The sequence below is a fragment of the Microtus oregoni genome, unplaced genomic scaffold, assembly GCF_018167655.1.
Source record: "Microtus oregoni isolate MIOR12 unplaced genomic scaffold, Mior012 000010F_ref0000083, whole genome shotgun sequence".
In the NCBI taxonomy this organism is placed as follows: domain Eukaryota; kingdom Metazoa; phylum Chordata; class Mammalia; order Rodentia; family Cricetidae; genus Microtus; species Microtus oregoni.
Genome location: NW_024543069.1, coordinates 13,535,202 through 13,556,798, shown reverse-complemented (window position 1 = coordinate 13,556,798; position 21,597 = coordinate 13,535,202). Strand labels below are relative to the sequence as shown.

The window sequence follows — 21,597 nt, the reverse complement described above, 5'->3', positions numbered from 1 at the left end:
TTCTCTCACCCGTACTCTCGAGGTGAGAGAACTCGTCCTTTTCCCCAACATCAGTGCTAGGCACATCAGAAGGTCCGGGAGCAGGAGGAATTGGCGAAATGAGGGAGAGAGGGGGCTCAGCTGCAGAAGGATTTTGAGGTCCCTACCTGCTCAAATCGAGCCGCCCATTGGGAGTTTTGCACCCGTACACCCTCCTGGTCTTAAACCAGACGCTAACGGGAAGCGGGAGGACCCGATCCACCTCACCTCATCCCACCCACATCAGTGGACCAGAAAGCGCAGTAAACAAATGCCCCGCCACCACGTGAACAGGCGTTCACGTGAGCACGGCGGTGCGTGACTCGCGGGGGTCACGTGAGCGCACGCGGTCACGTGAGCGTCATCTCTCCAGCCTTGCTTTTGCTTCCCGCTCCGTTCCGAGCTACAGTCCGATGGAGGAGGAGGATGAGGAGGCGCGGGCGCTGCTTGGGGACCGGCCCGAGGGGGATAGCGCGGTCCGGGGCGCCCCGCGCGCTCTGTCCGCGCTCTGCGACCCCAGCCACCTGGCGCACCGGCTCGTGGTGCTCCTGCTGATGTGCTTCCTCGGCTTCGGTGAGCCCGGGAGGGTTAGGGAGAACGATCGAGGGATTCCGGGGTTCGAGTCCCCGATCCGCTCTGCCGTCCTGGCTTGGGACCCCCTCTATCTTTGTCGCGAGCGAGGCCTGGGGACAGAGCTGGCGACTTTTGTTCCTGCTAAGTCCCAGAGTGCAGCAGTTCCTCCCTGGGGACGGGGGTGAGAAGGAATCTCAGTTGTTTGCCCCGGAGCACTGTGCTCAGGAGACTTCTGAGCGTTGTTCAAATCCCTCTCCCTCCCTTCCCTAGACGACATCCCCCCCCCCCCCGCCCACCGCGGGCGCGTTTCTTGGTCTTTCTTGAGCTCTCACACGGGCTTTGGGTTCACTGTACCTTGCTGGCAGCCTAACAGTAGGCGTCTTTTCTTACCTTTCCCGTGTCAAACAGCCCTACAGGACCCCACTTGTTTGGAGGCTTTGGTTTCACTTAAGAAATCTAATCCTCGGAAAGCAGTTTCTTAAGATTCTTTTTAAAACATATTTCCCTCCTCTGTTACAGTTTAAATTTACACTGCAAGTGGTCCGATTCATAAATAGTGGATTGACTCGAAAGTGTCATTTCAGGGATCAGATTCAGAAATATATGCTCCTGGTGTATAGCGGACACTTTTTGGCTTTGGTTTCTTTGCAATTTGTACATGCTGTTGACTAGTTTTTGGAACAATGGAACCCATTCCTTTGCTTTAAAACGTGGTGGTACTGGGCCAGGCTTGGTGGTGTACTTCTTTAATCCCGGTCCTGGGAGGCAGAAACAGGTGACTCTCTTAGTTACAGAGGATAGCCAGCACTAGAGTGAGATCGGGTCTCAACAAACAAACCTTGGTATTGAATCTCTTACTAAAAACTAAACTAGGAACTAGAAGTTCTAGGTTTAGAATCAACAACAAAGAAGCAAAGACAAAACACTTGAAGATTCTGTCCCTCCTCAAGCTGACAGCTTGTTTTTGGTAGGTAGATTGGGCTAAGGATTTGAGAAGCTGAGTCCTGCCTCCCTAGTTACCTTGCCCACCTTGGTACCGGTAACTTTGGGTATCTGCAGTCAGTGTGGAAACAGGCAGTGTTATCTCGGGGCCCCTCAAGCCTGTCAGCCACTGTTGAGATACTTCTCTCGGTCATGGATAACATCTCTCTCCCCACTCGAGCTTCTAACTCCTCAGAGGAGACCGTGTTATATTTTCGCTTGATCCTTTAGTCTCTCGGTGTTGTTGTTGTTTCTAGTACCATATTCACGTAGTCATTTGCTCCTGGGTATTTTGTTTACAGGATGAGAATTTATTTCAAAGACTGGTTTGGTTTGAATAGTGGAAGTTAATTCTGCTTTCAGGAAAAGTGACTGCAGCTAACTTGCAACTGTAAAGAATGTAGGATTTTTAGTGTTGATGGCTTTAAGAAAGGAAAATGAAGCTATTTCATGACAATATTAATACAGTAATAAGCATGGGAAGCATGAAGAAAAAAAGATTAAAAACAGTGGCTGTTAGGTTTCTGTTATTTGCTGGGTATGCACATTGCTCAATTGTGGAAGTTCTTTTGGATGGCAGATGAGGAAGTGTCTACAAAACGTTTCCATGGCATGAGCAATAGCGTAAGCCTTCAACTCCCCAGCCTAGTTACTAATTAGGGCTTGTAATTAGGCCTTGTAGACTTCTGTGCAGACTTGATCATTGCGACTGACATATGCGCTCTTTCTTCCCTAGGTAGCTACTTTTGCTATGACAGCCCCGCTGCCCTCCAGACTCAAATTAAACGGGTGAGTTCATTTTCCACATTCTTGTGCTGCTCTTTGTTTTGGGACACTGACTTGGTACCATGAGCTCTCCGGGTGCCCCATCTGAAAGGTCTGCCTGCTTTCCATTCTAGTGTCATCAGCAAGCCCACAAGCTGCAGGCTTCTTGGGATCATATTTGCTTCCCCAAAGAACTCATGGATGATGCATAGATGGCATATAGTTTCATTCTTTAGGTAGATAATTGTGAACTTGGGTTGCTAAAAATGCCGGTTTTTGTTGAGATTTTACACTCCCGCTGCCGACCCCTCTGGACAAGTGATCTGTGGATTGGCTTTGACCTTCTTAGATAAGCTCAGTTGTTATTTACTTTTATAAATGTGGGTATCGTTTGCTGAGTGTTGTCCCTATTAGCGTCCGTAGTCTGGTTTTGAAATGTAAAATTATATTTGATATTTGTTGTTTCTTGGGCGCTTAGACCGTTGTTGGGAGTCTATTTTTTTTTAAGCCACTGAGCAGAGGGAAAGTTCACGGGTTATCCTTCTGTGTTCTAGTAGGTGTTAAAGAGGATAGAGTCCATAAGACTGGGCAAAGATGATTCTTTTCTATGTGGGAGGAATCCATAATGCAGGCAGAAATGAAGACGTAAGGATGTAGGAGACAGAAACAATCTGAGTTGTGCCCCATACCAGTGACTGGTCCTGGAATCCATGAGGCCCGATCAGCAGTGTGTGGAGTTAAGCCGTGCCCAGGTGTGACTGTTCTTCTGAATGCAAGGATTGGAGCTTCCCCAAGAGTCTCAAGGAACTTACCCTAACAGCTGTCATCACTGTTTGTTTTGACTTGTTAATTGCTAAACCCGTTTGGAAAAAAGTTTTCTTTTCTTCCCATATAGGACATGCAAGTGAATACCACGAAATTCATGCTGCTGTATGCCTGGTATTCTTGGCCCAATGTAGTCTTGTGTTTCTTGGGTGGCTTTTTGATAGACCGAATATTTGGAATACGGTAAGCTTGCAGAAAAGTTAATTTGTGGGCAAACTTAACTGGTGATTGGGAAAATGTAGGAATGGGTTGACGTTTTTCTTCAAAGAACTCAATAGACTTGTGAAGTGACCAATGATGGACATGAGGATTGGTGCTCTGTTTTCGAAGGTTTTTTTTTTTTTTTTGTCTCTAGACTTCATCCTTGAGGCTTGGTTGATCAGTTAAGCTCAGGTCTAGTGAATGCTGCTGATGGAATAAGGTCATCCATTTCTGGAAGTTAATTATGCTCTTAATTTGGGCCAGACGATCCAGGTGTGAGTCATCTCACTGCCATTTGGTCAAGTCCCTACTGTTCAAAGCTTCGGCTTCCTCATTGCCCAGTAGGGTGACAGTTCCTGCCTGACTAGTGTCCACAGAGATTAAAGGAGAGTTGGAGATGTAAGGTCTTTGCACATAGGTAGAGAGACAATCCCTCAGCTCTGGTAAGACTTACGAATTTCCCGCTGTTTCCGCCTTTCTCTGGCCATGCACGTTAGAGGCTGAAGAGGAATAGTCGAGAAAGCTTTGTCACTTTTTACCTTTCGCGCTGGCTGTGAAGACTTGGGGAACACAGCTGGGAGTTCCCTCGGAAGGCAGGAGCGAGGCTGCTGCTGTGGATTGAAGTCGTGTCTGAGGGATGAGTGTTGAAAGCACTCTCGTGTGCTTGGCTTGGGGTTTGCTTTTAAGAATCTTAAATAGTTAAGTACGAAGGAAATAGTTTGCTTCGTCCCAAGGAATAGAATTAGCTGAGTTTTAAGGGAAGTTAATCCCACTTATTCGGAGGAGGAACTTGCTTTTTCATTGGGGTGATATAAATCTTCTGGGGACATTGAATTTTCCAGTTGTAGAGAACATTCAGCTGATGCTGTGGTCTTTTTACAAGGATTTTGAGTGGGTTTCAGATTCAGAAGTACAGTTGACTCTGGTGATTTTTTTTTTTTTTTTTTTGGTTTTTTTCGAGACAGGGTTTCTCTGTGTTTTTTTTTTTTGTTTTTTTTTTTTTTTTTTTTTTGGAGCCTGTCCTGGAACTAGCTCTTGTAGACCAGGCTGGTCTCGAACTCAGAGATCCCCCTGCCTCTGCCTCCCAAGTGCTGGGATTAAAGGCGTGCGCCACCACCGCCTGGCTGACTCTGGTGACTTTTGAAGATGCTTCTAATTCTGCTATTTTAATTGAGCTGGTGAAATATTGTTACTTAGACTAAAGTTGGACTTGGAACTCCATTAACTTGCCTAAGATTTGTCTTCTGAAAGAAGTTTTTAGTTATCAAGAATTATAGTCACTTAAATTATCTACTGTAGAACTTCCTAGACCCAATTCTAAACTCGAAAAATAGAGATTTATTTTATGCCCCGAGTGTCCGGATCCCCAGGAGCTGCAGTTGCAGGCAGTTGTGAGCTGCCTGACCTTGGGTCCTCTGCCCAAGCGATATCTTCACTTAGCTGCTAAGCCATCTCGCTAGTCCCCAACAGAAGTTTATTAAAGAATTTCCATTTCTAATGGCCTGATCCTGGGAGCATTTTGACGATTGTTTAGGTTTTAAGGGGCAACGATGATATGCGTAAGCCCGGGCTGTTGCTGAACCTCTGCAATCCCATCAGAATGCTGGGCTTCTGTGTATGAGTGCCTGGTTTAGGAAAGCTGCAGGTGAGCATTCATGTAGAGTGGGCAAACCCGCACAGCTGGTTAGTCTTAGTCCAGGACTCTGGTCACTGACAATAAGGTGAAGAAATGACATTTTCTCTCTCACACAGATGGGGCACGGTTATTTTCAGCTGCCTTGTTTGCGTTGGGCAGGTAAGAAAGGCCAAAGTATTTGTTCATTTCATGACAGTGACTTTGAAGTCTAATCTAATTCCCCAAGCAAAATATGATTAATGAATGACAAGCTTGATTAATCAGGCCCACAAATGGCCACGTGGTATCATTTATTTTAAGCCTTTAATTACATCATCTTTGTCGCTCTCCTCATTGCTGTGAATCGCAGAAGCCACTTAGGAGGGATAAAGGTTTATTCTGGCCCACAGTTTGGGGGAAGGCATGTTGGTGGGAATATGAAGCAGTCAGTGTCTTATTGGGAACCGTAAAGGTCCAGCCTCTAAGGGTTCCTCTCAGGGTTCAGAAGAAAGATGCCACAATAAGCTAAAGGAACTAAAATCTGGAGGTTAAGATGTCTACTCACAACATGCTCTTTCTATGAAGGCGTAAGTCATAAACAATGCCACACCAGTTTGGAATTATGATTAATAGGGTGGTATTTATTTAAAGGGGAAAAAACTTACAGATCACTGTCAGCCCTCTGCGCAACCAGGAAGGGAGTCTAGTCGCCGGCGGAGCAGGAAGTGAAGAGAGAGAGGAGAGGGAAGTGGCCGCTTTTTTAAAGGGAGAGAGACCACACCCCAATGGGCTGGTATCTCAGCTGCGATAGGCTGGAGGAGTGGGAGGACCTCCCGTAACATTTCTATCCATGTCTCTTTATTGTTATTTCTTTCTTGTTCTCCATTCTAATTCTTCTCTCTTAACTGTCTATAACTTCTCTGTCTCAATTTTGATTCCAATTCCAACTCTCTTCTACATTTTCTTCTTCTTTTTTATTTTTCTATCTCTGCTAATTTCTGGGATGCTTCTGCTCTCTTCTGCTCCAGCCTCTTTCTGTTCCCACTTGTGTTAACTCTCTTTGTTCTTACCCAGCTATAAAGACCCACAAAACCTTGCAGGCATAGGTAACCAGGCAACCAATATAAACAGACAAGGGAAGTTTATCACCCTTGGTCCATTAGCGTTTTTGTCAAATGTTAGAAAGCTTCATTGTTAGCAAACTCTTAAGCTTGTGCTTATCAGAGGTGCCAGTGGAGGTTTGTCTTCCTCTGCACTGTGTGTAGATGGTTAATGATTTTTTCTGAGAGTAAGACTCATAGTTAATCTCCTGAACTAAAGTCATCGTTACATGGAGGTAAAGGTGAGGTGAGGAGTTAGGAATCTTTTAATGCAAGGTTAGGTTTAGGTCATCACTTTCCTGATCTATAAGTGAGGTGAAACCAAAGCATGCTTATTTTTTCCTGTTTATGTGAGCAGCTATGAATTAACAGCTTTAGGCATGTAGTAATTCTATGTCCTTGGATATCTGGGAATCTCTTAAATGGAGTGCTTTTGCCTGGATCCTAAATGATGACCAAATGCCTGCTAATAAAAAACAAAAATGCAGGAAGGCAGATCTCTATGCTTACATAGGAGAGAGGAGTAAAGGCCTGGTAGTGGGAAGCGGGATTCTAGATTGTGTGACTGTCTCCAGACATAGCTCAAATAGTATTGAACTGCAGGAGATAAACCCCAGATTTGTAACAGAAGGGGGATAGCTACAGCAAGAAATCTTACAGCAAGAAGCAGCCACTTTATTCACAAGGTAATGATTCCAATATGCCCTGTGTCTTGGTTTAAACCTCCAGCAAAGCTTTTGGCTCTGATGAGTCGCTTCCTGAAAAGCTGGCTGAGCAATTACTGTATAATGCTGTGGCTTGTAGCGTGTGTGTCACAGGAAGCAGAAAGTGAGGGTGCCCGCCCAACTTGCTTTCTCCCTTCATGCTGCTCAGCTCAGAGAATGGCGTCACCCACGTTTGGGTGGATATTTGCCTGTGGGTTAACCTGATCCAGAAGATCTCTCAGGGTCATGCTGGAGGCTTGCCTCCTGGCCAGCATAAGTCCCGTTAAATGCATGAGCATTGATATTTTAATTTCTCAGATTTTTTAGTCTGGCTAATAAGATTATTGTGAGAATAAGGGTTTGTTGTGTTACTCATCCCTTTCAAATGTCCTGAATTTATTTTTCTATTACTATTTACAGGTTATTTTTGCTCTGGGTGGAATAGTTAATGCGTTTTGGCTGATGGAGTTTGGGAGGTTTGTGTTTGGGTAAGTTATTCCATAATTTCATGTTATCTTAGCATGTTTATTGAGGATCTGTTTAATGCTAAGGACTAAAGCCAGGGCCTTCCATATCTCAACCTATGCACTAACCCACAATACTTGTCCTTTATTGAGGATTTAAAAGAAATACATCATTATTTCAAGTAATTATTTCACATCCTTGAAATGTAGCCTAAATATGTAGTGTTCTTCTTGGTTACTTGTTTTAACCGAGATGCAGTGTTTTGAGTGATCGTGGTTAGCTGTAGAGTTTGCAATTATAAGCTTCTTCAGAAACGATGTTTTTCCTGATTGCATTTAAGACAGATTTGTTTCCATTCATGAAAGTATAGACCATCAGTTTCTAGGTCAGTTACTCTGGGCGTCTTTTCCTGAGTGAGTGGTGCGTAAGTCTTCCTGCTCACTGTTCAGGTGTCTTGAAGTAGCGGTACCTCTAGGCTGACTGCTTGCAGGTACACTTCAGTGTCTGCTACACAAACCTGTTCTGAGTCCAGCCGCGGGCTTCCTACCCTGAGGCATACAGTTGACAGAAGGAAGTCTTTTTTCAGAGGCACCAAGGGCACGTGGATAGATAGATGTGGTGTATCTCTGAAGGAAATAAAAATGTATAGAAGACCTTGAAAGAGATTCTGGAGCAAAAATGTGGCTAGAAATGGCCCCATGGGTGAAGTGAGAGTGTGGGAACTTATTTGTAGATGAGGAGGAAGATACCTTTGGACTAGGACAGAGCCATGGCAGGACCTATTTTAGGATCTGGAGGTGACATCTTTGAAATGGGTCTCAAGGGGGTAGTAATAAACGTGTGGAGCTAAGTGGAAGAACATTTGAACCCCAGAAGTAGAAGAATGTTGATTCTGTAAGTGCTTTGCGTATTGGTCTGAAAAGTGAGATTCCGGTTTTACAAAATGTGAACGCAGGACACTCCCCCGCTCAGTGTTTTGTGTAGGACAGATGGTGCAGAGGTCAGGCTCCTTTCGTTGCATGTCATGATTGCGAGCTCAGCTTGCCGCATCATTCCAACACGTCACAATAGAAGACAGTCATCATATTTGTTTACAGTTTGTGGCAGGTGGAGTATGTGGGTAGGCTGTCTGTCCTGGTGTCTGGGGTCTCTGCTGCAGAGATTCATGGAAGGCCAGAGGCTGGAATCACCTGCAGCTTGTTGTTTTGCATATTGGATACTTGGGTGCCATGAAGAGCCGTTTGTTTTCAAGTGGTGCCTCTCGTGTGGGTTGCTTTCGTGTAGCATGGGAATGGTTACCATTTGTGCAAACTAACTTAGGACTCCAGCTGTAAGTGCCAGGCTGAAATGGCCGATGCCATCTTTGGGATGCTTATGACCACGCAGTATCCATTCACTGTGTCTTCTTGGGTGGAGCCCTCAAACCTACCACCATTCAAGAGGGAACAGAAGTCCTACTTCTTTTGGGGAGGAGAGTTGGAATTGCTAGCTGGGGTTTCTTTCAAAACTGTGACTTTTCTTCCCCCACATTTAGAATTGGAGGAGAGTCCTTAGCAGTTGCCCAGAACACATACGCCGTGAGTTGGTTTAAAGGCAAAGAATTAAATCTGGTGTTTGGACTCCAACTCAGCATGGCCAGAATTGTAAGTATGGTGCCAGACCTCGTGAGGCCCAATAGGAAGAAAATTATCTCTTCAAAGTCTTAGAAGTATACTGGGCACACTTGGGTGGGAAGAAGTAGGCATTGGTTTTATATATCACTTTCCGAAACACCTGTTTGTGTGTGGTCCTATGTAGGTGTCTCTGCATGCAGAGGTCAGAGGAGGGCATTGGGTGTTACTCTCTGTCACACTCCCCCTGTTCACCTAGGCATTTTCTCATGCAGGCTGGAAGCCAGCAGGCTCCAGTCTCCTGTCTCCTCAGAGCTCTATTATTAGGCATACAGGGGACACCGAGATGTTACGTGGGTGCTGTGATCTGGACTCTCGTCCCCGTGATTGCACAGCAAGTGCCCTAACCAGGGAGCTACTTCTCTAGCCTTTGTTTTTATACTTCTCTAGGACTTAAAGTGACATTGACTTTGTGGCTTAGTTAGGGCTTTATTGCTGTGAAGAGACACCATGACCGTGGTAACTATTTTATATACCAACCACAGTTTCTCCTCCTCTCCTCCCATTCCCTCTCTCCTCCATGTCCCTTCTATGCCCCCTCATCCACTCCTCCTCCCTCTCCATTCAGAAGGGGCTAGGCCTCCCATGGGAGTCAACAAAGCATGGCATATCAGGTTGAGGCAGAACCATGCTCCTCCCCCTTGCATCAAGGCTGGGCAAGGCATCCCCCCATAGGGAATAGGTTCAAAGAGCCAGCTCATGCATCAGGGACAGGTCCTGGTCCCACTGCTAGGAGTCCCACAAGAGACCAAGCTACACGACTGTCACCCAGATGCAGAGGGCCTAGGCCAGTCCCATGCGGGTTCCCTAACTGTCCAGACTCTGTGAGTGCCCACAAGTTTAGATCAACTGTCTCTGTGGGTTTCCCCTTCATGATTTTGACCCCTCCCCCCATTGTTCATATAATCCCTTCTCCATCTCTTCAACTGGACTTCTGCAGCTCAGCCCAGTGCTTGGCTGCGGATCTCTGCGTCTGCTTCCATCAGATATTGGATGAAGGCTCTGTGATGACAGTTAGGGTAGTCACCAATCTGATTGCAGGGAAAGCCACTTCAGTCACCCTCTCCACTGTCTGCTAGGAGTCTTAGCTGGGGTCATCCTTGTGGGTTCTGGGAGTGGCCCTGGCACCAGGTTTCTCCCTAACCTCATAATGGCCCCCTCTATCAAGACATCTCTTTCATTGCTTTCCCACTCCGTCCTGCCCCTACTCGACCATCCTGATCCCACAAGTCCCTCCATCCCCCCATCAGTTTTCCCAGGACATCTCTTCTCTTTCCTCTTCCCAAGGAGAGCCATCTGTTCCTCTTAGGGTCCCCCTTGTTACCTAGCTTTTCTGATGCTGAGGATTGTAGCCTGGTTATACTTGACTTTACATCTAATATCCACTTAGACCACGGCAACTCTTATAAAGGAAAACATTTAATTGGGGCTGGCTTACAGTTTCAGAGGTTTAGTCCATTATCATCAGTGACTTGGCAACATGCAGGCAGGCATGGTGCTCGAGAAAGAGCTGAGAGTCCTACGTTTTGATCTGCAGGCAGCAGAAAGAGACTGTGTACCACACTAGGGGTAGCTGACCATATGAGACCTCAAAGCCTGCTCGCTCCCACAGTGACACACACTTCTTCTGACAAGGCCACACCTGCTGCAGCAAGGCCACACCTAATAGTATCACTCCCCTTGGGTCAAGCATTCAAACACATGAGTCTATGGGGGTCATACCTATTCAAACCACCGCACTTTGTCTTCAGTAAAGCATCCATAAATAGCATAAGACAGTAAAATGAACATTGATTAGTTCAGAGCCTTAATATAGCTTGCCTAATTTCTCACCAATTATAGCTTGTCTAATTTCTCATCAATTTTGGCACCCTGCCTCAGAAGTGCTCTACAGAGAAGTAGGCTCCAATGCCAGTGAAGAAATGGGCTTGAAAGCAAGGAGTGAGCAAGCAGGCAAAGAGCAAAAGCTTCCTTTCCCCAGGTCCTTATGTAGACTTCCAGCAGAAGGTGTTGCCCAGATTAGAGGTGGGTCTTCTGCCTCAAAGGATCTGGATTAAAGGTGTGTCTTCCCACCTCAGTCTAATCCACATTATCTTCCGTGTAATGTGGACTCCGGTTACACTTACTTTACTGAGATACTGTAAGTAAATAAGTAAACCCTCCCCCAAGAGATTATAATTGAGAATACTGTTGTTTCTTTCTTCCTCAGGGAAGCACAGTGAACATGAACCTCATGGGATGGCTGTATACTAAAATCGAGACTTCATTGGGCACCGCTGGCCACCTGACCCTGGGAGTGACACTCATGATTGGTGAGTGAATCCTTCTGTCCCGTGTCTTGTCCTCTGAAGGCCTGCGATAGGAGATACTGTGCCAAAGGAGAAGGAACTCTAGACTCAGTGCCGACACTGTGGTTATGGGTTGTGATTTTGCCTCCTTAGTTCACTAGTTCTTCTGGTTAGAAATAGACAGTCCTACACCTTGGCACTTCTGAAGGAGGACCTGATTTTCCCATGTGTACCTCAGTGCTGTTTTTGGATATTGTATGTTCAAAGAGACTGTGTGTGTGAAGTGAGGTCAGCCAGGGAGTGTGTCCAGGTGAACTCACAGTCACAGAGAGCAGGAGGAAGCTGGGAGCTTTTTGCTCAGGCTAGAGAGAAGTGGTTTGGCGTGGTGGAAAAGTCCACTAAGTTAAATCCGGGAGCCTGGGATTATTCTCTGTCGCCATTACTAGTGGTCTTTGCGCGTCTTTGCATACTGGGTGGGTTCCTCTTGTCCCTTGGTTCGCTGAGCCAGCCCCATGGTGCCAGTTGCTGAGTGACTGAGTGGAATATGAAGGTCTGTGTGTACCTGCCAGCCTGCTCTGCACAGATCTCAGATGTGTGATGAGCCCCGGGTGTCACCGGCTTCTCACAGTGGCTTGTGGAGCAGTGAGGTGCAGCTTGCTTTCTCATGTCTTCTTTTGCTTGTAATTGCTTGATGCACACAGCCGGTTAAAGAGGTAGTGGGGGTGAGGCTAACGGAAATCCTATCTCCAGGCTGCTTTCTCCCCACACCCTCCTTCTCAATTGCTCTGTCTTAGTTAAAGTTATTTTTACTGTCGTTGCTCTTCAACATTCCATTTAGTTTTCTCCACATAGAGAATTTTAAATAATTTCAGAGGTAGAAAAGAAATTGGCCATCATCAATTCAAAGCCTTTTATTTTATACCTGAGGAATTGAGCCTCAGAGAGGTCAAGTTTGTGTCCAAAGGCATCACCGTGTCGGTGGCAGCAGCAGAACCCACGTTCTTTGAATTGGAACATACACAGTGTGCTGCTCAGCTGGAAGTTCCTCCCCCTCTCTTTCTGTGATGTATGTATGCGTTCATGTTGTTCTGCGCACATTTGCATATAGGTGAACATGTTACATGTGTGTGGAGGCCAGGGGTCAGTGGTAGATGTATTCTACCGTCACTCCCCACCTTAGGTTTTGAGACAAGGTCTCTCACTGAGGCCACTCAGTTAGACTGGATGGCCAGTGAGCTCCGAGGATCTCCTGTCTTCACCTTTCTGTAGCAGCCATCCGCTCTCCCCAGTCTCTGTAAGCCCAGGCTGTTTTGTTCCAGTATTTTCCTTCTAGTTTCCAACCTTCTGTTGAGCCATACTGTGATAAAGGTGACCCTTGCTTGCCAGCTGTCTGCCGCTCTGTCCCTCTTGTGTGTGTGTGGTCTGCTTTTCTTAGCCCTGACTCTATTTCCCTTTCCTCAGTGGCCACACTGCTGCTCTTTGTGTAGGTGCAGCTTTCCCAGCCTCTGGGCTTTTCTGAAATTTCTCTCTTTTATTTAGGGGGTGTAACGTGCATTCTTTCACTAATCTGCGCCCTGGTCCTTGCCTATTTGGATCGGAGAGCAGAGAAAATCCTTCATAAAGAGCAAGGAAAAACAGGTATGTCACCCTGGAGGAAGAGTGGGGCGGAGGGCACGGAAAATAATCCAGATCAGACCAAATCAAACCGAGTTAGAAAAAGCCCAGGCTTAATGGATACTAACACTCCCAGGTGACCTTCCAGGCCCTCAGAGAGGAGATGGGGAAGGAAGACCGGGAAACCACTTGTTTGTTCTCTAGGAGGGCAGTTTAAATACCCGGTGAGAGTGGTCTTGAGCATCTCTGGGGAAGGGTCACCATTTGGCTGACTTTCTCAGAGGTGGAGTCTGGACTGAGGCAACTCCCTAGGGAGGGGGTTTGGGATGGAACCTCCACCTGAACATTCCAGACTCTCTGGCTATAGGATGCCGGGGGCTGGGGTGAAGCCTCTAACTAAACTAAGGCATCTCTAAAGCTGCTTTATGGTGGCACAACCACAGTGCAGTGCTGTGGCGTCGAATGTTTATATCTTCAGACTCATTTCTGCTTATCTAAATTTTTGTATGCATTCCTCCGTTTAAACATTTTGACAGACTGTACATTCTTGATTCTGTTTTCATATTAGTAAAGTGATTTTAGTTCCCATAGATGGGAACAACTGTACCTTCTATTTTTTCCCTATTACTTGTAAGTTGTCTCAGAGATGCTATTTGTGGAATTTTCCAGAAAAAAAAAGTTTAATTATGTGAGTAAAAATGGTGACTATAGATGAAAGGTCCTTAGGTTTATGAAACAACGCGTCTTCCCTTTCTCAAGGTGAAGTCATTAAGCTAACTGACATAAAGGACTTCTCCTTGCCCCTGTGGCTGGTCTTCCTCATCTGTGTCTGTTACTACGCAGCGGTGTTCCCGTTCATCGGCCTGGGCAAGTGAGTATCCTCCAGCTGTCCGCCCACCTGTAAGTTACCACGAGAGCTGAGTCACGTCGATGAATGGGTACTTTCTGTCTTTATTTTGCCACTCTGGACACAGTGTATTTTTAGACTACTGTATTTCATGTTCTGGGATACAGTGGGCATTGACAGCACCCGGCTTAGCTTTGTTTTAATACTTTCATTATTCTCTTGAAGAAATCCTTTAAAATTTTCTTTCGTTCTTGGATCAGGAGGCTGCTTATTATGAATGGAAGTTGTGCATTGGTGCCTGTCCACTTAGGGTCAATCCTGCCAGACTTAGGATCAGGATTCAAGGCAGGTGCTTGCTTGCTTCGTCTGCTTCTCACCTCATTCATTGGCTGTTGCAGTGTGAGGTGCAGATGTGTTTGCAGGAATTGTGTTTTTATGTCTTTATAATCTTTAAAACCACGTAGTCACAGTGGCAAGAACTCTATTGCACAGTAAAGGACTCTACTGTTCTGCTGTTACTTTGGTGTTCTGACGACGTGTGGGCAGGCATAGTTGAGTCAGTGAAGGAGTCCCATGAGTTCTTAAGCTGCAGCGGAGTGCCACGTGATCGATAAAAGATAACAGTGGGAGAATATTATCAGGAAAGGAAAGCCCATTGGACATTAGAGTTATTTTTTAACTTGTCTTTATTTCATGAAGTGAAAGTAGTTCTCCTAATGTGCACACTTTTCTTTTTTAATTTTAGAGTTTTTTTCATAGAGAAATTTGGATTTTCTCCCCAGTCAGCAAGTGCAATTAACAGGTATTTGGTGCAATTCTATAAGTTCTTGTTGCATGTGATATATGGGTATTCATAAGCAGAGGCCGTGCCTGAGAGGCCAGAAAACTTGTGTGACCCCAGCCCCCCCCCAACACTGCAGACCCCAGTCCCAAAGACTTGGCTTTGCATTAAGGGGAAAAAAAAAAAAAACAAAGAATTCTTCTTGGTTTTTCTCTTTCTCTTTTCTGGCGGTCATTTGAGAAGAGTGCTGAACTAACAAGCTGGACTTGCTTAGTCTGCTGTTTGTAGAGATGCTGTGTGGCCTTCTGGTAATTCCTGTGCTCTCTGGGCAGTATCGTGTATGTCATATCAGCTCCCATGTCCCCAATATTCGGACTCCTGGTGGACAAAACTGGGAAGAACGTCATCTGGGTCCTGTGTGCAGTAGCTACCACTCTCGTGTCCCACATGATGCTGGCCTTCACCTTCTGGAACCCGTGGATTGCTATGGTGATTAGCGGGGGATGATCAGGGCTTCGGAGAGCGCTCAGGGATGCTTGGTGTGCCTGGCAAACCCAGCTGGCAGTGCCGAGGGGGACGTGACTTGGTGATAATTTTGACAAAGTGAATATCAATTACTAACGTATGAGGGTTGTTTTTCATTTGGCTTATTTAGTAGGGAGCCGTCAAAGCCGAAGTAGAATTGGAAGCAGAATAGTCTCATGATTGGAAAACTAATTACTTCCATTTATTTTTCTGAGCTGCATTAAAATAAGTCATTTCATTAAAAGTGACCGATCTTTTGGCCCAGTAGCCATCCTTCTGTCTCTGATTCTTGGTAGGATTAAAGGTGGCAGGAAGTCCGTGAAGGTTTCGCCGTCTTCTTGGTGTCTGTTTTCAGAGTGCAGGCTGAAGTGCTGTGTGTCTTACCTGTTCTCACTGGAGCACCGTGGGCATCAGTGGGCAATTCCCCGGAAGTCTCCTACAGGGACATCCGGGCCCTAGGGATAGGAGTGCTGCCCTGGAGGCTTTGCACAGGGAACGTCTTACGTTATGATGCTCAGGGACTCCTTCCTCATTTGTAACTGTGCCAGGAGTGCCCGGATGTGTCTGTTAGCCTTGCTAATGTTGGGTGTCAGCATTATTTTCTTATTTTCCAGTTTGATAGGTACATGTAATACTTAATTTAAATTCAAATCATGCTTTTTCTTTTTCACTCTTTTTTTTTTCTAATTTGAGACATACTCTTGTTGTATGCAGCTAAAGTTATCTCCAAATTCACTGTGTAGACTCGACTGGCCTTGCACTCAGAGGTGCACATCTGCAGGCCTGCTGCCAGCAGAGTCAGCAAGTTCTTTTTTGTTTTTTATTGCGGAAAGGGCCTTGTCACATAGCGTCTAACAAGTGATGATGGCAGCTGGATCCCTGCTCTGCTTTTCAGTTCAGAATTGGTCCTGTACGGGCAGCAGTAGAATAACTCACCCTGCTGCCTTGATTACTTCATCTGTTATTAAGAAAAATCAGGTAAAAATCATGCCTGAAACTTGGATAAGAACTTCCTGGAAATTGTCTGTGCCCTTGACTACCCAGTGGCCCAGACAGCTTATACACACAATTGAAAATGGTTAAGACAGTGCTGGGCACTGAGAGAGGCCCAAGCGCTTCAGATTTTAGTCTAATTACAGCAAAACCTATTTACATTTCCATTTAGCTAGTCTGTGACTTTACTAATGTTTATCAAGGAATATCACATACTATATCCTTCTGTCCTCCTGTCCAGTGTCTCCTGGGACTCTCTTACTCATTGCTTGCCTGTGCTTTGTGGCCAATGGTGGCATTTGTAGTTCCGGAACACCAGCTGGGAACTGCGTACGGGTTGTAAGTACTGCCTTTTCATCGCCTGTCACACAGGCTGCCTTCCGCCCTGTCAGTTATCATGATGCTGTGTGTGTCCTAACTGTAGTGATACTCAGAGCTCTGGGACAGCGCTGACCCTGCGGGTGACTGGAAACGTCAGTTGGTCCGTTGTAAGCAACTGTTGTGGTGTTTCTGGTCATTTTCTCTAATATTGATCTGAGGAAAACAATTCAATGGAGAAGGTTTAGTTTGGTTCCTGGTTTTAGAGGTTTCAATCCATAATTCTTGACTCCATTGATTCTAGGCTAGTGGTGAGGCAGATCCATCATGGCAGACACACACACACACACACACACACCCCCTATACCTGCTCTCAGGCCTTTCTTCCTGTATTACTAAGGGCTCTCTTAGAGTAACAGAATTCATGGAATGCACCTCTCTATGTAGAAAGGGACTTGTGGAGTGGCTACAGTCAGCAGTCCAGCTAGTCCAACAATGGCTGTCAATGAATGCCACGTCCAAGAATCCAGCAGCTGCTCAATCCATGAGGCTGGATGTCTCAGCTGGTCTTCAGTATACTCTGGATTCTGAAGATGTAGGCTTAAAGGCCAGTGAAGAAATGGTCTTGCTAGGGAGCCGAGACCAAGCAGGCAAAGAGCAAAAGCTTCCTTTTCCATGCCCTTATATCTGCTTCCAGCAAAAGACGAGCTCAGATTAGAGGTGGGTCTTTCCACCTAAAAGTATCTTCCTAACTCAAAGATCCAGATTAGAGATGGATCTTACTTCAAATTAAGCAAAATTCCCTCATGGTGTGCCCTTCTGTTTCTGGGTTTTATAATTCCAGATGTGGTCAAGTTGACAGCCAAGAATAGCCATCACAGGCCCTTTTATTTTCATCAGGTCTCCAGCCTATGGGTGGTGCTTAGCCACGTCCAGGATTTCCTGCTGAAGTCCTTCCTCCAGACATGACCAACAGACATACCTAGAAGGGTTCTTTTCTGTTGGGTGCTCCTCAGTCCAGACAAACACAGTTAGTTACGTTTGGCCATCCAGCAAGGGAAGCCCCTAGCAAGACAGCTGGCAGAAGCTAAAACCCATAGGAGACATGCCCACTCCTGTCCATCTGAGCTCTGCTCAGTGGGAGGGTGATTGGTATCCCAGGCTCCCAAAGGCAAGGAAGGGTGCCTGCTCCGGTGACTGCTGTGCAGACAGCTCTCCCTTTCCTTCATCAGGCAGGCGTTTCACACTTCCCTTGCCTTGGAGCCGATGGTCGAGTAGCAGGAACAGTCTAGGAGAAACCCCCAAATCTGCTGGGAGTGGTGGCACACACCTTTAATCCCAGCGCTCTGGAGTCAGAGCCTGGTGGTTCTTTGTGAGTTCAGGGCAAGCTTGGTCTACAGAGTGAGTTCCAAGCCAGTCAGGGCTACATAGCTGCCTTGTCTCCAAAACCCAAAATCTACCCATGTGCTCCCTGGCTGAGAGTCTTCCGTAACACCCGTAATGTGTGGTCTGTGATACTAATATTAATAGTGAAGTTAGTCTGTGTATGAAGACTCTGGAGAATGAAATGATTTTTTTTATCCCCAAATCCTAGCATGCAATCCATTCAGAACCTCGGGCTGGCCGTCATTTCCATCCTTGCTGGCATGATACTGGATTCTCGGGGATACTTGCTTTTGGAGGTTTTCTTCATTGCCTGTGTTTCTTGTGAGTGTGCCATGTGGCAGCATTTGCTTTCTTATGATATAGAGTAAAATGTGCAGATTTTCACAGTTGGGTTTGCCATATCATCTAAAGGAAGTTAAACAGTGTGTGTGCCTCAGCAAGTAAGGGCAGGCAGCCAGGCTCCACCTTGTGGGCTCTGAACTGGCTCCGGGTGGGAAGTTAAGGGGGACATTTTCATTTGTTCCTTTATAAAGACACATGGTGTTGCCAGATGAGAAATCCCTGCAAAGCCTACTCCTGTGGAGTGACAAACTGGCCAGGAGCTGGCTGAAGTTCTGGGGCGAGAAGTGAGGAAGGAGAGAGAGAGAGAGAGAGAGAGAGAGAGAGAGAGAGAGAGAGATAGAGAGCGAGCTCGCACACGTGTGTTAGAGAGAGAGAGAGAGAGAGAGAGAGAGAGCTCGCACACGTGTGTTTGTGGGGGTGTTGGCTCCCTCCTTCCTGTGAGGTGCCAGCCATTTGCTGGCCAAGTCATCCCTGAGCTGAGGAGCAGTGATTCCCTGTAGGGAAAACGCGGCAGCACTTGAGAGCTTTCAGAAACAAAGACCTGTGTTTTTTAAAATGCCAATTGTCTTAGGGTTTCTCTCGCTGTGAAAAGACAACCACGACCATGGCAACCCTTATAAAGGAAAGCATTTAATTGGGGGTGGCTTACAGTTCAGAGTTTAGTCCATTATCATGGTGGGAAGTATGACCACGTGCAGGCAGACATGGTGGTGGAGAGGTAGCTGAGAGTTCTACGTCTTGATCCCTGAGCAGCAGGAAATGAACTGCCCCACACTGGGCATAACTTGTGCATAAATGAGACCTCAAAGCCTGCTGCACAGTGACACACTTCCACAACAAGGCCACACCCACTCCAACAAGGCCACACCTCCAATAGTGCCAGTCTCTATACACCAAGCGTTCAAATGCATGAGTCTGTGGAGACCGTCTAGTCAAACCCCTGCACCCAGGAAGAGGAATTTGATTTATGCGTTAATTGTGATTACAGAGGCGTCACTTACAAGGGTGCCTTGTGTCTTCCAGTGTCACTTTTAGCCGTGGTCTGCCTGTATTTGGTGAATCGTGCCCGAGGTAAGCAGCTCTCGTGATTTCTTCTTCACCTCTGGTGGATCTTCCTGAGGGCCGGGCTTTACTTAGTGATTTCATGTTTATAATCACACATTCTGAACCTTCCCTTCTGTCAAAATTGCTGTTATGCCTTTTCGTCTCTAGTAAGATCAGTGTTTCATAATATAAAATCTCAGGTGTATATTAGCAAAAAACCCCTAAACCCCTCATAATCTCATTTCTAAAAATAAAAAGTAAATTAATTTCCACTTTGAGGTTGAGTATATTTGGTTTAGAATGAGAAATAGCAGATTTTTGACTAGTCCATACTAGTATGCGTTAGTGTATTTTTGTAAGAATTTGATGTCTATTAATCTAATTGCTTGTCCCTAAAAGGCATGATATACTTAAGAGAATATAACACAAAAAATTTAAATTTCTTTTAATTTTTCTTAATTTTCAGTGATACTGACATTTAACAGTGTTTCAGTTAAAAAAACCTGAAGCAAAATATAACTTCAAGCTTAAATATACAAAGCTAAAATTAAAGTGTGATTATATATTTTTCATTTTGTCTTTCATAACTTTTCATGCAAATATTTATGTGTATGATTAAATTTTAATTACTCGTTGCTTAAAATGGCTACTCATTTACATTTTAGGTGGGAATCTAAATTATTCTGCAAAACAAAGGGAAGAATTGAAACTTTCTCATACCGAGTGAGTACTAAAAGCGAAAAAAAAATTGTATCTTGAAAACTTTAGCTGTGAGCATTTCATTTCAGTTTAGGTTTGGACTTTAAAGATATCAGTTGTTTTCTTGATTTTTAAGAGCTAACAGGTCTGTAAATAGCAATACAAAATTCTTAGGTATTTCAGAAAATTTAAGATGAATATCAAGGCTTAAATGCAAGAGTGAAAAGGAAGAGAGGGCTTGTTGCCTCCTGTCTGGACTGTGCCCTTCTGTTCTCTCAGTTTACCCTGTTAAACCAGTTAAGGTAACGTTTTTGTCTTGCCCTGTGTCCTACTTTCATCCTGTTTCTGGGATAAGATGCTCTGGGCAAAAGCAACTTGGGGAGGAACTGATCATTCCAGGTCACAGTCTCCTCCCATCCATCATCGAGAGAGGCGGGACAGGAGCCTGAAGCAGAGCGCCGCCTGCTGGCTCCCTCTCACTGGCTCATGCTTGCCTGCCTTTCTTGTACTGCCCGCGGCTGCCTGTGTCGGCCTGATGCTGTCCCATGGTGCACTGGACAGTGCCCACAGATATGCCCGCAGACCAGTCTGGTCCGGCAGGTCTTCTGTTTATTTAAACAGCATGTGTATTACATTATGTCCCTGGTGACTCTACTATGTCCAGTTGACATCCTAATATCAGCATGCTGTTTGCTTTTTTCAGATTTCTTCTTAACAGACTAAAGACTGTAGTAAGGGGTTATGTTATTTTTTTTATAAGTATATGATAAACATGGTGGTAATTCTGTTTCCTGTTATTTTTAAAGATTTTAGCCACTAAACTTACGATTTAAAGATTTATTGCAAATATGCATATCATCTGATGTTCAGTTTTGTGACTTGAATAGGTTGGAGTCTGGGGAAACAGCCTGCGTCTTTTAGAGCAGGGTGATGCTCTTGCTTTTCATGCTGAACTGAAGCGAAAGGCTGCAGAGCTGGCTCAGTGATTGAAAGTGTGTACCGTTCTTACAGAGGGCCAGCGGTCGGTTTCCAGGGCTCATGTTGGGTATGAGCTCCAGGGGACCCAGGAGCCTCTTCTGTGGCCACCTGCATGCATGTGCACCCCCACGCCACCCCAACAAAATGATAATGTTTTACATTCTGTGTCTCACAAAGTTACAATATGAAGCTTCCTTCTTTTTGGTAATTTCTTGTATTCTGTTTTGCAGATAGCACCCTGAAATGACTGTCTTGAGAACGGGCAGCGTGCATCCCTGATTGGAAACCTTCATGAAGATCTTTCTCTTTTTACAAAACAGTTATTTAGAAAAATATCAGAGTGGAAAATATATTTATATTTCAACTATACCTACAAAAAGTGTGTTCCTGTAGACCACTTTAGCCTGTGGTTTTTATAGCATGAGTTACTAAAGAATTCTAATCAACAGGGAACACTTAGGAAATTGGTCTGGAACGTTCAACCAGATTTAAGAAGGACCAGACGCAGTGGTCGGTCTGCATATTCTATTGGGGTAGTTTTTAGTACCTGCATTTTCAGGGTGAACATTTTCTATGTATTATAAAAGGGAAAAGAAATATGAGGGATGGTAGAGAAGGCTGTTACATATAGAATAAATGACATTTTCGCAGTCACTGGCTGTCTCAGAGAGAATGGTGTACGATTGCTTCATGTTCTCTACTAGGAGACTGAGTGTCATTACATGTTGTCTGCTGAGCAGCAAACCTTCGGAGGGCATTGTTGTTTCTATCAGTGACATGATTTGTAGCACAAACTTTCTGAAGCACCCGTCCCCGCAAAAGACCATAAAAGTGTCCTTCAATTTATGATGGCTACCTGCATACA

General features: G+C 45.3%; 1 protein-coding gene across 2 annotated transcripts; it reads left to right on the top strand.

Moving 5' to 3' along the window:
- Positions 1 to 359: 359 nt before the first annotated feature.
- Mfsd1 (major facilitator superfamily domain containing 1) lies at positions 360 to 21,386 on the top strand. Of its 2 annotated transcripts, XM_041659449.1 has the most exons (16): positions 360 to 591; positions 2,309 to 2,361; positions 3,233 to 3,345; positions 5,116 to 5,158; positions 7,203 to 7,270; positions 8,782 to 8,890; positions 11,127 to 11,229; positions 12,745 to 12,843; positions 13,579 to 13,690; positions 14,412 to 14,468; positions 14,780 to 14,936; positions 16,207 to 16,304; positions 17,878 to 17,990; positions 19,035 to 19,082; positions 19,721 to 19,778; positions 20,963 to 21,386. In XM_041659449.1, exons 1-16 carry the CDS (start codon positions 432 to 434, stop codon positions 20,964 to 20,966), a joined length of 1,395 nt encoding a protein of 464 aa, XP_041515383.1. In that variant the 5' UTR covers positions 360 to 431; the 3' UTR covers positions 20,967 to 21,386. The 2 variants fall into 2 exon arrangements, with proteins under 2 accessions (XP_041515383.1, XP_041515384.1); XM_041659450.1 differs by lacking the exon at positions 20,963 to 21,386 and having other exon boundaries at positions 19,721 to 19,782.
- Positions 21,387 to 21,597: the final 211 nt, after the last annotated feature.